This window comes from Toxorhynchites rutilus, chromosome 2 (genome assembly GCF_029784135.1).
Source record: "Toxorhynchites rutilus septentrionalis strain SRP chromosome 2, ASM2978413v1, whole genome shotgun sequence".
NCBI lineage: Eukaryota > Metazoa > Arthropoda > Insecta > Diptera > Culicidae > Toxorhynchites > Toxorhynchites rutilus.
Genome location: NC_073745.1, coordinates 236759990 through 236776065, shown reverse-complemented (window position 1 = coordinate 236776065; position 16076 = coordinate 236759990). Strand labels below are relative to the sequence as shown.

Here is a 16076-nt window from a genome sequence, read left to right as displayed (position 1 = left end):
TGTTTCTTACTATGAGCAAGTTCATGGGTCCAATCGCAGAACTGTTCATTGATCATTGATTGATCTTCTAATCGACCCCGTTTAATTTACCCTTTACTATAAAATTCCTAGTATTTCTAACAAAACCCATCATTATAATATCAGATTATTTTCAGACATAATTCTCGTTCAAGATTTTTCATCCACTTGCAAATAACATGTTTCTCCGTTACATGGAATAATTGTTTTATACAGAAAATATGATAGAATAAAGACAGTCCTAAATCGGACAACTCCTTCCTCGAGTTCTGCTCTTATCAACACATCCGGCGATCCTTTTTTCTGGTATAGATAGAAGAGGATATAGGAGTACGTTTCATCACATTAAAATCCATTTCCAGTTTCGAACAAAGATCAATTTCGCTAGCGCAAACATCAAATGGACTAACAGCACTTGTCACTATGTAATTGTAGAACATATGGGAATTTAATTTTCCGAATTTTCTCTTTTTTCCTTCAAAGTTTTCCGAAAATTTTCAATTGTCATGTTTGGTTGGAATATTTTTGGTTGAAATATGTGTAATATTTTTATGGGACCCCCTCATCATTCCAGAGGAGGGAGGGGTATTATAGAAACATTTCTCATACCCAAAAACCTCGAGTTATGCAGAAGTTTGTGTTTCGTTTGTCTGGCAGCCCCCCCCTAGAGAAGGGGGGAGGAGTGTATTCACCATAGAAACGTTTCGTGCCTTGTAAAACCTTCACATATAAAATTTGGCTCCATTTGCTTGATTAGTTTTGGAGTTATGCAGAAATTTGTGTTTCATTTGTATGACAACCCACCTTTAGAGAGCCGAAGGAGTGTCTACCCAGCAAACATTAAATCGTATAACTTTGCACATTATAAGTCACATATAATTTCGTATCAAATCACAATCGCATAAAATATCAATCAAAATATCGATCATATATATCTAAAATCGCATAAAATGCAAAAACACGATTTTGCATGTCATCGATGGATTGAGTGGTAACGTTGTCGTATCAAATCGCATATCAGTCCAAAAAGCATCGCATATCGTTATATACGGCTTTATATGCGTACAAAACATGGCATATACGTATATCGCCTCCACTTTTGTGTGTATATGCTAGTTATCTGCATCATATATCATACAAATGTGTCTTGGTTGTATGTATATCGCCTCCAATTATAGCTATTCATACGACTTAATGTTTGCTGGGTAACCGCCAAAGTATTACTTATTACATCCTAAAACCTCCACATGCCAAATTTGGTTTCGTTTGCTTGATTAATTCTCGAGTAATTCAGAAATTTGTGTTTCATTTGTATGGCAGGCCCCCTTTAAAGAGGGAGGTGGAGAGTCTAACCATCATAGAAATATTTATTGCACCCTAAAACCCCAATATGCCCAATTTGGTTTCATTCAATTGATTAATTCAAACTATCACGAAAACCTTTCCCGGCCTCAAAAACCCCTACATACCAATTTTCATGTTGATCGGTTCAGTAGTTTCCGAGTCCATAAGAATCAGACAGACAGACAGACAGAAATCAATTTTTATATATATAGATTTTGGGAAAACAATTTTATTTCTTCAGTGTTTAGTAATACCAGGGACAGACATACAGCTGTACTAGCGTTGTACGTTTACAGCGTTGTACAGGTACCATTGTAGCATGACAGACATACTTCGGTTGTACATTGTACCGCACGTCAAACTGACAATCAGAAATTTGACCAATTTTTACCTCATATTTCAATGAAAAAGATTTTTATTTAGCGTCTAAACCATCAAACACAACAAACAAGTTTCCAATCTGAGTTATTGACTCAATAGAAGGTCAATGAAAAGAATGTTTACCAGGTATTTCGATTCGGTTTGTTCATGCTACCCACCACTAACCGTCTATGGCGCTGCACACAGTACAACTGTAGCCATGTACAGTGGTAAAATAGGTCGGTACAGGTACAACGATTGTACCGGGTTGCTTGCATGCTCCTAGCGCTGTACATGATGATAGACATACAATTTTCGCAGTACAACGTTAGTACAGTTGTATGTCTGTCATAAGTATAACATTGACTACAAAATCAAATTTCGTCCCAATTACAAAACTTTTCTTGATATACATTACTAAAAAAAAACTTCAGTGTAATCTTTGGCAAATAATGACCAGTGGGTACAATTTTTTCCCATTGTCAACTGGCCAAACAACAACTGCTGGAGAAATGTCATCTGCGGTGGATGATGATGATGTGTTTACAAGTTCCAATGATCACGAATTTCTACGGTATGTTCAGTTTGTTCGCTATCCCAAATCCCAAATAATTGACCCCAGCCAGTAAGTAGCCACCCCCCCCCCAATGCAAAGACATTCCACACCGAAAATGACGATCGAAGATCGTGTTGTCGCCCAATTGAACACGGAACTGGGTCCGGGTTTCAATGCGCTGACCAAAAGCGATGAACTGGTTCGGAGTTACCGTGCTGATCTGGACCGATTGGCCACAAAATTAACGCTTAGTGATGAGAGCTGTGCCCCGGAGCTGAAGAATGCGGTGCAATCTTGCTCGTGGAAGTACACCGAACTGGAGGAAGCGGCTGACAATCTCGAGGCGTACGAGGAGAAACTGCTCGAGACGATCGATCGGCACAGTGAGGTGATGTCACGAATCGATGGGCATTTGAAGAAGATAAAGAAGTTGGAGAATATGAAGGAGTATTTTCTGATTTTGCTGGACATCCAGAATATTGGCCAAGAGCTGACGGTCACGGTCAATGGGAAAGATGAGAATAAAACGATTAGTTTGTACGTTGCTTTGAGTGGGAATTTGTCGAACAGTATTTTAGATCGATTGCAGGGGGTTGAGGCACCACATTTGAAGATGTATGCTAGGAATACTGCGTTCTATTGGCACGATATTTTGAAGGAAAAGTTTTCCAAGGAATTCGAGGCCATTTTGAAGACCATAAAATGGCCCAACTTGAACCAATCTTTGGAAACATTCAATCCTTCCAAGGAGAATATTAGCAAATTGATTATCCTGGCGGAATATCTGTTCTTAGTGAAAGTACCTGGTGATCAAAATTTGTTGAACGTTAAACTCACTCCGTCAATTATATGTCCTCCATTCACTACTGTTACGGAATTGTTGCTTAAACCATTCCGACTAAGATTCCAATTCCATTTCTCCGGAAACAAGCAAACCAATCGTTTGGATAAACCGGAATGGTATTTCACACAAATTTTGTCATGGGCAAAGGAAAATCATGTGTTTGTAGGACAAAACTTCCAGAGTGCAGCTCTCAGGGCTGGTGTCACCAACCATAATGTCAGGGTAAGAATGTGGTATGATTTGGGCGTGTTTAGTAAATAATCGAATTTCGCTTATTTTTTAGCTGGAGTTCATACGCGGTCTCGTGCAGTTGGCCATCGAAAAGCTGGTGGGAGACATCGATTCCATATGTCAGGAGGAGACAGTATTTGCACATCTCATTGATGAAGTGCTTGCGTTCGAACAGGAGCTGAAGAGTACCCTCGGGTACCCTACCAGTCTTCCGAGCGCAATATCTGTGCTGATTCAACCCAAATATTTGGTGAAGTGGATGGCGATTGAGGAAAAGTTTACAACCGACAAAATGGACGCAATGTTGAAAAGTGATGACCCGTGGCGCTTCCTAGATCCTGCCAATTTGGACGATATGAAAATTCCTAAGTGTGCGGATCAGTTTATTTGGTAGATTCAGGCAAAAATAAGCTTTTCGGGTTGGAACAATAATGTTTGATTCTCCACAGTCTTCTGGACGCTATCAAGGAACGATATTGTGCCCTTCCCCAGCCAGGACAGCAATTACAATTCCTGGATCTTCAGCTCAAACTGATTGATAATTTCCGTCGCCGGTTAGTGCAGTTGCACAACAGTCCCGGAACGGATCGTGTGAGCTCAACTAAAATTCTCAACGCCATCAATTATATTACCTCAGTTCTCCAAGAGTGGGGTGAAAATGTCCACTATCTTCACCTACATGCCGCTCTGTATGGTCCGCACACAGACGAAATAAGTTCCGTGTTTGACAAAACAATCGAAGAGCTGGACCATTGGCAAAATACTTTGGTGAGGAATCTCTCCTCTCGCGTGGTGGATGAAGTGAAGGCAAAGTCGAGATCCTATCGGCACGACATATGGCCCATCATTGACCAGCTGGACACGAAGGAAACCTTCATGCTGTCCGCTACGTCTAGCGAAATGTTTCAGGTTCTGGTGAACAATCTGCACAACCTGGAGAGTGAGTTGTCTTCTAACGTATTCTCCATTGCGATACGTCTCATCGCTCTCCAGCTGGATGAGTGGTTGATAGATGGAATGGTGATGAACACTATGTTTTCGACGGGTGGAGCGCTTCAGTTTCAGTATGACATGACAAGGAATCTGTTTGCGCTGTTTGGTCAGTACGCACGAAAACCGAGCTTGCTGTTCAAAAGGTTTCGCGGTTTATATTGGTTCTAGTAAACTTAGTTATGCGTAACTTTTTGAAATACTTCCAGAATCAACGACACCTGTCTATTGCTTACGCTACCTCTCGGATCGGCCTTGCTTTTGCATGAGACTGTCTCCTCCGAACAGTCGGAGGAAGCAGTGACGAGCACACTGAAAGAGATGGGCCTAATGATACTTCGAAAACCTATGGTCTTGGAAGTGTTGGAGAGGCGAAATGATATTGCACATTCCTAATTTGGTGTAATACCTCATTCGTGTTGAAATTATTGTCATCATCAACCAAATGACTATGACTGGAATGGCAATTGTTCATGTCATACCCAGATCCTGATTTGTCGATTGAAAATGATGTGTACGTTTCTTTATGTTTGTTAATAAATTGATTGTGGTGTATATACAGTAACGTCTCGATTATATCACACTAAAAAAAAATGCGTGATATAAGCGGCTGTCCACATACCACGTGGACAAAAAAGTACCATTTCAGACACCCCCCCCCCTCTCCCCCTCCGTGGACAAGCATGGATATTTTCTACACCCCTGTTGTTCATGTTTACATTTTTCCATTTATTTGAAAAAATAATCGGAAAAAGCATTTAATTGCGTTCAAATCCAATGTTATGTTTGTTTCTATTTTCGATCCTTTGTTTGTACATTATAAAAATGTAAACTTAATAGGAGCGGTTTCTTCTCAATTCTTTGGACGACTTTGGAGAACAACAACCCGTGAAGTTATTTGTATTGCTGTTTGTTTTCTTCCAAATTCAATTTACAAATTCGATAACGTTATAAAACACTATGGGCCTGATCACGAACATCACTATCACACACACTTTCACGTCGCTTACACTTCACTTAATCTTTTTGTGTCTATCATCATTGTCACGGACAGTTTCGTGTAGAAATGAACTCTGAAGTGAATGAGTTTATTCCCGTTTATAAGAGACATGTCAGTTGCATAATTTCGGGCGTTTGAACGTTATGTCGGTTGCATAATTTCGGACGTTTGAACGTTATGTAGGTAAAATTAATAAGTGTATGAGATAATATTCCATTTAATTGAACGTATGTTTTAGAATGACAAGTTTGCGGTTATACCTGGATGATTCGGTATTTCAATGCCAACTATTCGAACTCATTCCATGAATCATTTGCTTGGAACGTTAGTTTGTTGATTCAAACGCTGGTTCAAAGATGAGGAGGAATACTTGGTTGCTCTTGAATGATACAGTTGTTGAACATATGGGAATGTAATTTTATTTCCTCTTTCTATAAATTACTCTAGAGATAAAGCATGACTATCATGAGTTTAATAATCGATATCTCGCATACTCTTGTACTCATATCTGTCTTACTCGTTTGAATAGTGAGAAGTATTTAGTATAGATCAACGTTAAAATCATTTTTTAAGAACCGTTTCTACAATTTCGATGAATAATAATATTTTCTATATCTCAGAATAAACCCGAATTTATCCATCACATGATCAGTATAATCAGAGTTACTCCCATATGGGATTCTGAACTTTAAGCCTCTTATCCTTCCGATTCTCGTGTAATTTGATATACGGGACATGAGGTTTGATATAATTATTTAAACAGAAACTGGTCAGTAGCGTCGGTCAGAAGCATAATTTTCATATGAAACACCTGATGAGTTTCAAGGAATTAGCCAAAAGCAGAAAATGATTCAGATTTTCTTTAGACGGATAACAACATTATGGAAAAGAACTAGAGAATAATTTAAAAATTATGATTTTAAAAGCTGTGCAATGATGGATTCATTTTTTCCTTATTTGAAACTTAAATATTCTTTCATTCAAAGTATGTCTTCAAAACAATATCGTTAAAAATATCTATGACGTAAAAACAAAAGATCAATGGCCTTATTCGATGTAACTATCGTCCTGATTCGGGTCTTGTCCACCAATTGCGAATGTTTGAATTACAAACACCAGCTCTGCAATGTTGGAAATTATTTTATATTTAAAATATCAACAATCAGTATTATACATAATCAATCATAATGTTCGTTTTGGGCCAGTGGCCTCCATTTCCATTTTATGAAGTTGCAACTCTCTGTTAGTCTCATCCTCAAAATAGAAACAAAAAATTCTATTCATTTAGGACAATCGAAAGTAGACCTTTCGCCATGTTTCAATCGGTCTACGGGAGCTACATTTTTATGGCGGGTTTACATTAGGGAGATCTATAGCTATAGATGGATTTATACACGTGAAAATAGGTGTAAACGGATGAGAATAAATATGATACACTTATTCGAGGTATATATTCAGCATGTGTAAGCGCTTGTGAATTTCTCACTGGTGAGAAATCACTAAAGTTGGATGCGGTTCTACTTCAGGTGAATAAATTCACCGAAGATATGAATATATTCATTATAGAAGTTCACGCTAGTGTAAACGGTTGATGCGATTTCTATAAATCTCATCATATTTCTTCACATGAATATATCCCTAGTCTAAACCCACCCTTAGTCCTTAATTACATCCCATTGCGCATTCATCGAGTCCAAATAAACAAATTTACACCCTCTGGATACGTCAGGATTTCGTTCTAAAAATGCCACCAAGCCGGTAAAGTGCGATTCACATACAACATCCACATCACGTTCACGTTCCGTCCCGTCACGTTGCGTCAATTATCTTTCCAAGCAGTTCTTATGCAAACATTCACATACACCGGCAACGGCAACTTCGACTTGCCGTTGCTGGTGTATGTGAATGCTTCAACACGAATTGCATGGAAGAATAATTGACGCACCGTGACGTGACGGAACGTGAACGTGACGTGGATGTTGTATGTGAATCGCACTTAAATTGTTGTTTGTTTACCTTTTCATTCTTAACCCTCCTGTACTCGCGTGCAAAATCATAAAGGCCGTTTTATATTATCTAGCACGTAGCGTAAACGGCACGTACCGACACCGGCAGACAAATACATGATGTATTCATATCAGGCATAGCAACTTCTCTGTACGGACCGGCAGCGCAGACGGAGCGGAGAAATGCTACTGGTGATTGAACCGATGTCGTACCGAAGTGCGACGAACGCACCCATACCACGAACTTCGACGTTTGATTTGTATGTATGGTGCTACTCGCCCGTGTAGTTCGTGCCCGGCACCGGCAAATATTCTTTTCGAGAATTCCTTCATGCATTTGTCTGAAACGTGCTGTGTATGTCCGGAGCCGTTTCGCTATATATACGAATACACATTTGAAACACACGCAATAATATTTGTCTTGCATGAAACGTGCCGTGCCGGTTACGCTACGTGCCTGATAATATAATATTACCTTAACACGTATACTCGCCCACGGTGTCACAGACCGAAAATTGAACTTCTCTGAAATGTTGCCATTGTGTATTTTTCAGACTTTATTGGCATTTATTTGAAGGAGAGGGTATGTGTACGCTTCATGAAGATACGAAATGTCAGTTGACGGGTTCAGAGTGGCCGTGAGCCATAAATACTAGGGAACTATTATGCTGCATGGGATCAGCCCTATTGTTTTATAGCTCCGTATTTTTTGTTTAATTTAAAAATAGACGACAGTAGAAATTTGAATGTAGTGAACGTAGTCCAATTCTGTTTCGTCCTTGTTAGCCAGTAGAAGTAGATCGGTTGACCATGTAAAATAAATGTATTAAACCAATTGTATTTTAAATCAAATAAATCTGGTGTTATTGTAAATGTTGTGAAAATGTTTGTGTGACTTTCATTGGAAATTCTGGAGCAATCTAGCAGTGTTGGACCCAACGGGAACTCTCTAGACCCTGGTATGAACGACAGCTATCGAAGGAAGGATTTCAAAAGATTTTGGAGACCCCTTGAGTCCGACATTATGGTCCTTCGAACCGGATCCTGGACACGGAATTTGGATCATTTTCAAAGGTTCAGTATCTGTGGATCAAAGGGAAGAGGATCTATTTAATTCGCACAAAGGTCATTATCCTGGAAACCATTATCGATTATATGGAGTATTGTTCCTGGATCACAATTCTTATTCGGTGGAACAACAATATTTTCTTTCAATTTGATGGAACAATCTAACAAAACGAGTAATTCATTCTGGATCAACATCAATTCGGATCAAATCGACTTCAAAGGATCGGATCGCAACAACAATTGGATCAATTCTATTCCTATTCACCATCATTTTGTGTAACATGGATGAAATCACAACAGCAATCTGGATCAATTCTACTTCTGTGCTCAACCAATAAAGCCGAGTTTCAAGGATCAAAACGCAACAACAATTTTGGATCAATTCTACGCTTGTGCCCAACCAATCAAGTCGAGCTTGAAGGATCGGATCGCTACCACACCAGGATAAATGCTCCGTCGCGGATCGTCAACAATTAAGGAGGATTCTTTTGAAATTAGAATACTGGACCAGCCAGCTGTTCGGTTTCCCGGGTAAAATTATTGAACAGTATATGTCCAGTCGAATGCGGATTCCCAAATACTTACACGCCTGTTCGAATTTTTCAACGCTTTGTTGTTATCGGACTGCTTGCTGGAAGGAGAATTATCGAGGATTTTAGCTGGTTTTGCGGCCGAGGGGAAGCACTGGAGTATCACCATATCTATTTTATGTGAAACAAAGAGGAAGCCACCATTTATTTTCCGTCAGGTTAGTGAAGAACGGTATATGTTCAGCCGAGTCTGGACTTTTCAGAAAATACACACACAAACCCAAATCCTCTTCGGTTTCAAATTCATTTCCTACGTACGTAATCCCTGTTATTGAGGCGGAGCAAGTGATCATCGAAGTGGACGATTATTGGTATCTCAGTTCGAATAGGTTGATTTACCGGAGGTTGAAAAGTTTCACTACCTGAAGGGATGCCTTCAGGGTGAACCTAGAAATTTGATAGATCCCTCGAAACTCACTGGAGCGAATTATCAAGTAGCATGGGACATGCTACTCAAGAAATACAATAATAGTAAACTACTAAAGAAGCGCCAGATCCAATCGCTATTCAGGCTACCGCATTTATCCAGAGAGTCCGTTAGTGAATTACATAGTCTTGTTGAAGGATTCGAGAGAATAATACAGACGCTAGATCAGATTGTTCAGCCTGCGGATTATAAGGATCTTCTTCTAATCAACATTCTTACGGCACGCTTAGATGCTTCAACACGCCGTGGATGGGAAGAGTTCTCAGCAACTAAAGAAAAGGATACACTAGAAGATTTAACAGAGTTCCTGCAACGAAGAATACGGGTGCTGGAATCATTACCACTCAGAACAAATGACAACAAATTTATGCCACCAACATTCATGAAGCAAAAACCATCAACTGTTAACCCTAGCTTCAGTTCAGCACAAGGACATGTATACAAATGTCAGGCTTGCTCCGAGGATCATTATTTGTATGCCTGTCCTCAATTCAAAAATTTATCCGTGGTAGACAGAGATGCATTCGTTCGAAGACATTCATTGTGTCGCAACTGTTTTAAATTTGGTCATCATGCGAACGAATGCCAATCAAAATTCTCCTGCAAAAGTTGCAAAGGACGTCATCATACGCTCATCTGTTTCAAAGCTAACGATGAAAACGCCACAAGAGATAACGGTCACTCTTCGGCCAATGCAGAAGAAAGTCATCCATGCTCATCACACAGCTCCCACACATCTGTTGATAATATGGTCCCCTCAGATTCATCATTTGCTCTCACTGCTCAAAATTGTACATCACAAGTATTTCTGGCCACAGCATTAGTTTTACTCGACGACGGATATGGAAATCAAATGCCGGCACGCGCATTGTTGGATTCTGGTTCTGAATGCAATTTTGTCTCAGAACGGTTGTGTCAACTTCTAAGAACAACGCGAGAAAGGGTACACATTACGGTACAAGGGATCGGACAATCAGCTTCAAATGTTCGGCACAAAATTCAAGCTACAATAAGGTCACGAGTCACTGGATTCGCACGATGTATGAATTTTCTGGTACTCTCAAAGGTCACAGTAAATCTACCTACAACCTCAGTTGATACTACTGGATGGTCCCTCCCAACCAAAATCTCCTTGGCAGATCCTACATTCTCCTTATCTAATGGAGTGGACATAATATTGGGCATCGAAGCATTTTTCGATTACTTCAACGCGAATAGAAGGTTGATGTTAGGAGATGGCTTACCTGTATTAATAGATTCGGTCTTCGGTTGGGTGGTTTGTGGCGGTCCATCAGTACCGAACCCAACAGTAAAATTTAATTGTCATTTGAATATTTCTGATAATTTGGATGAATTGGTCACAAGGTTTTCGAATTGTGAAGATATTGGGAATGACGAAAATAGTTTCTCACCTGAAGAGGCGCGAACTGAGGAATATTTCACACAAACGGTGAGCCGATCACCAGCAGGCCGATATATCGTTTCGTTACCGAAAAAAAAGGATAAACTTTCGCAATTGGGTGATTCACGAAAAATTTCCATCAGACGATTTATGGCTACCGAACGAAGTCTCGCAGCAGATAATTCTCTTCGAGATCAGTACACAAGCTTCATGGAGGAATATATTAAATTAGGCCACTTGCATAGAGTTCCAGAAGCAGCAGTGTATACTGTTAAGCGGTGCTACTTACCTCATCATCCAGTTATTAAAATTTCAAGTACTACTACGAAACTTCGTGTAGTATTTGATGGATCCTGTAAAACATCCACTGGAATTTCATTGAATGATTCGTTACTATTGGGACCAGTGGTGCAAGAAGATTTGCGCTCTATAATTTTGAGAAGTCGCACGAGACAAATCATGATCGTTTCGGATATTGAGAAAATGTTCAGACAAATCAACATAGTACCTGAGGATAAAGCACTGCAATGCATCGTATGGCGCTTTTCACCTACGGAGGAAATTCAGACATTCGAGTTGAATACGGTTACGTATGGAACTAAACCAGCACCATTCTTAGCCACCCGAGTTCTACGACAATTGACGACAGATGAAAGGGATCGTTTTCCGTTGGCCGCGAGGGCTGTCCTGGAAGATTGCTATATAGATGATATAATAACTGGAACTGAAACAATTGATGAAGCGAAACAACTCCAAATTCAACTAGATGAAATTATGAATTCTGGAGGTTTTCATTTAAGGAAATGGGCCTCAAATTGTCCAATAGTTTTGGAGAATATTCCAGCTCAAAATTTGGCAATTCAGGAACAAAATGAGATTAGCTTTGATACCGATCCTAGCGTGGCAACCCTTGGATTGGTCTGGAAACCAAAAACAGATGTGCTCATGTTGAAATTCAATATTCCGGCGCTTGAACCAACGTCCATTGTGAATAAGCGAAAGGTTTTATCCATCATTGCGGCGCTTTACGACCCTTTAGGTCTCATAGGTTCTGCTATTACTACCGCAAAAATATTTCTTCAACTACTGTGGACTTTACAAGATGCAGAAGGTCAAACATTGAACTGGGATCAACCGTTGCCGCCAAGATTTGTTGATGAATGGATGAAATATTATTCGAAGCTCCCTCTGTTAGCTGATATACAAATTGAACGGTGTGTGGTGATACCTAATGCTCTATCGATTGAGTTACACTGCTTTTCCGACGCCTCTGTAAAAGCATATGGTACTTGCATATATGTGAAAAGTAGAGATGCACAAGGTGCAGTATACGTTCGGCTGCTGACTTCTAAATCGAAGGTCTCACCTCTGAAATGTCAATCGATTCCAAGATTGGAATTGTGTGGAGCCCTGTTGGCTACTCAACTACACCAGAAAGCGAAGCAATCTATTCGAAGGCCTTTCCAATCCTATTTTTGGACGGACTCAACGTGTGTAATTCAGTGGCTTCAATCGATCCCAACAACATGGACCACTTTTGTGGCCAATCGTGTTAGCAAAATTCAAAATCTTTGTGATGGATGTAATTGGAGGCACGTTCCAGGAATACAAAACCCTGCGGATTTGATATCCAGAGGGGTTAGTCCACAATCGATAATAAATAACCGTCTTTGGTGGCATGGCCCGTCATGGCTAACAGAAGAATCATCGAAATGGCCACATCAGTATAATTGCACAGCAGATGAAGCTGAAAAGGAACGACGAACGATTAGTTTGACTAACACAGTTTCGCAAGCTGCAGAATTCATCGATGAATACGTTTCGAAATTCAGTACATACACGGATCTAATTCGCAGTACTGCTTTAGAGGTGAATGAACTGCAAAGTTTAAAGCCTCTTAAAAACAAAGAAAGAAAGAAGTAAGGTACACTGGGGCAAGTGGAATTTGGGGGTAAGTGGATCAAATATAAAGTAAACAAATAACAAAAAATATTTTGCTTTGTTTCCACACAACATCTGCCAAACAATCAATAAACATCTACTAAACGTACTTTTTAGTCGTTGTGAACCACCAGACGCAACCAAATATTGCTTTGTTTACAATCGCATTTCTGCAGCTGCGATCAGAGTCGATTACGCTGTCAGTAAAATTACATTTTCGACGATCGGCAGTTCGGAAAACTGGTTACATTTCACTACTAGGTAATTGAAAAATGCTTATTTTTGTGTTTACCGATACAAAATGTGAAAGATTGTCTTTTTACTATAAAAATCGGCCTGTTTCCACTTGCCCCACATGTTTTTGTAATTGGGTTAAGTGGAATACGTGAAAGTAAACATTGCTTATTGAATGTTTTTAATCTTTACAGCCACCGGAAGAATGGTTCGCAAATACATTCGCAAGCGTTCTCCTGCTAAATACAGTGGACAGGACTTGACAGATGCGATGGATGATGTAAAAAACGGCAAGATGAAGATAAAAGCGGCAGCAAAGCACTTCCGAATCCCATATGCAACACTCTTCAAGCGAGTGAAAGGTCTGAGAGGCATTAAAAGTATAACGGGAGGCCGACCCACTGCTTTGCCGTTGAAGGTTGAAACACAGATCGCCGACTGTATCAAGAAAATGGATAAGTGGGGCTTTGGACTATCCAAAGAGGAGACAATTTTGGCAATAGCAGAGTACGTAAAAGTTAACAAGCTTCAAACACCGTTTGTAAGCGGTGTTCCGGGAGACGATTTTTTCCGGAATTTTAAGCGCCGGCATCATCTATCGCAAAAAAAGCCCCAAGCCGTTGAGGTCGCACGGAAACGAGGAGCTGATCCTTTCGTGATGACCGAATACTTCAAGCTCCTAAAACAGGTGACCACGAACGTTCCTCCAGAGCAGATATATAACATCGATGAGACTAGCTTCTGCCTCGATCCGAGTCGGGTTAAGACTGTGGGAGAAACTGGAAGAGCTGCTCATCGTGTCACGGGCGGTTCAGGAAAAGAAAATTTTACTGTATTGATGGGAGGAAATGCGGCTGGTGACAAATTACCACCACTTATTATTTTCAAAGGATCCAACGTATGGAACAGCTGGATGGCTAGTAAATGTGATGAATTTCCTGGAATAGTTTATGCTGCAACCAAAAACGGCTGGATGGAGACGGATGTTTTCGCCAACTACTTCGAACGGTCCTTTCTGAGCGCTACCGCTGAGGGACAATTGGTCCTACTTTACGATGGCCATGTATCACATGTTTCTCTTGCTCTCATCCAAAAAGCAATCGAGAATAATGTTGTGATACTCAAACTTCCGCCCCACACAAGTCATCTCTTGCAGCCTATGGACCTGGCGGTGTTTAAACCATTGAAGCAAGACTATGACAAGTGCGTTATCCAGTGGCAACGGAATCACTATGGGACGAAGCTGTCTAAATCAGCTTTTTCAAACATTATCTCCAAAGTTTGGAGATCATTTGATTCACAAATAATTAAAAATGGGTTCCGCAAGGCCGGCGTATACCCGTTTTCCGATAAGGTGATTCCGGAAGACAAATACGAACCGAGAGCATGGGCACGTTTCATCGCATCACAGCAAGCAGCTCAAACGTTAGATGACAACACTGTTGAGATCGTCGAAGGATCGAAGAAGGCGCTTCCAAGAGTAACAAACACCAGAGATGCAGCTTCAGCAACTTGTAATTGCATTGCTTCCTCAACAGGGAATGACCAAATGGAAAATGATAATCCACAAAATAATTCTTTTGAAGCGATTCTCCTTGACCATGTGAAACAGATTCCTGTTTCCAAAGCGCAGAGAAAAACAGGAAGTGGGTTATATCTATGGTATAACCGCAAGGGTGACGTAGGACTATCGTTGATTTATAGATCATTTGTATGAAGTTGAATCTGAATTCATTCTGAATGAATTAATATTTGGAGAACTTCGAAAACGAGAGCGTTACGTTGGAGGCACAAGGTTTTATGCATCCAATATTGGATACGGAAATATCCTACTGATGGGGAAGAATAATCTTCAGAAGCTATCCTGTTGATTGCGATTGATTGAAAAATCACAAAACCTAATGTATTTGGTCACAGTGTTACATGGATAGAAAACATTAAAATAAACTCTTTCACATGAATATATTTTGAAAATTCCCAAAGGAACTGGCAGATTATTTTCAGTAACGATTAGATATTTCCACATTTTCCTCGATACTGGAAGCCCACCAGTGGTTAATGCCAACTCGATAACCACCTGTTAATAGCACTTGATTGAAACATATTTGGTCACAGTGTTACATGGATAGAAAACATTCAATTAAACTCTTTCACATGAATATATTTTTAAAATTCCCAAAGGAACTGGCAGATTATTTTCAGTAACGATTAGTTATTTCCACATTTTCCTCGATACTGGAAGCCCACCAGTGGTTAATGCCAACTCGATAACCACCTGTTAATAGCACTTGATTGAAACATATTTGGTCACAGTGTAACATGGATAGAAAACATTCAATTAAACTCTTTCACATGAATATATTTTGAAAATTCCCAAAGGAACTGGCAGATTATTTTCAGTAACGATTAGTTATTTCCACATTTTCCTCGATACTGGAAGCCCACCAGTGGTTAATGCCAACTCGATAATCACCTGTTAATAGTACTTGATTGAAAAATATTTGGTCACAGTGTTACATGGATAGAAAACATTCAAATAAACTCTTTCACATGAATGTATTTTTAAATTCCCAGAGGAACTGGCAGATTATTTTCCAGCAATGATTAGATCTTTCCGGAACTTTCTCGATGCTGAATGGCATCCAAACGGAAAGAATTCTGCGCGTGTATGTGTCGATCCTTCGCCGTCCACCTCCTCCAGCACGTTAGGCGATGTTGTCTTGTCGATGTCCTCACGAAAAATGAATGTGTCTCACCACCAGAATATCGCCTAAGTATGCTTTTTGTGTGTGATTGAATCGAGAGAAGGTGTGGTTTACGATGGCAATTTGGAAGGCAAACTAGAGGGGAATGAACTCTCTGAGCTCGGAACTTTCGGCGAATGAGCAATAATCGATTGCGGGCGCATACAATATTGGATACGGAAATATCCTACTGATGGGGAAGAATAATCTTCTGAAGCTATCCTGTTAATTGCGATTGAATGAAAAACCACAAAACCAAAAGTATTCGGTCACAGTGTTACATGGATAGAAAACATTCAATTAAACTCTTTCACATGAATA

General features: G+C 39.9%; 2 protein-coding genes across 2 annotated transcripts; both read left to right on the top strand.

Annotated features, from left to right (window-relative positions):
- Positions 1-2220: 2220 nt before the first annotated feature.
- LOC129766186 (RINT1-like protein) lies at positions 2221-4908 on the top strand. Its single transcript, XM_055766689.1, has 4 exons — positions 2221-3344; positions 3406-3743; positions 3803-4489; positions 4553-4908. Exons 1-4 carry the CDS (start codon positions 2370-2372, stop codon positions 4737-4739), a joined length of 2187 nt encoding a protein of 728 aa, XP_055622664.1. The 5' UTR covers positions 2221-2369; the 3' UTR covers positions 4740-4908.
- A 7975-nt stretch (positions 4909-12883) lies between these two features.
- Positions 12884-15074, top strand: LOC129768423 (uncharacterized). Its single transcript, XM_055770075.1, has 2 exons — positions 12884-13038; positions 13206-15074. Exon 2 carries the CDS (start codon positions 13217-13219, stop codon positions 14726-14728), a length of 1512 nt encoding a protein of 503 aa, XP_055626050.1. The 5' UTR covers positions 12884-13038; positions 13206-13216; the 3' UTR covers positions 14729-15074.
- The last annotated feature ends 1002 nt before the right edge of the window (positions 15075-16076 follow it).

Coding starts and splice junctions, on each gene's coding strand:
- LOC129766186 (XM_055766689.1), top strand. CDS start 2,370: ATGCAAAGACATTCCACACCGAAAATGACGATCGAAGATCGTGTTGTC. Junction 3,345..3,405: donor TCACCAACCATAATGTCAGG/GTAAGAATGTGG, acceptor CTTATTTTTTAG/CTGGAGTTCATACGCGGTCT. Junction 4,490..4,552: donor CCGAGCTTGCTGTTCAAAAG/GTTTCGCGGTTT, acceptor AAATACTTCCAG/AATCAACGACACCTGTCTAT.
- LOC129768423 (XM_055770075.1), top strand. CDS start 13,217: ATGGTTCGCAAATACATTCGCAAGCGTTCTCCTGCTAAATACAGTGGA.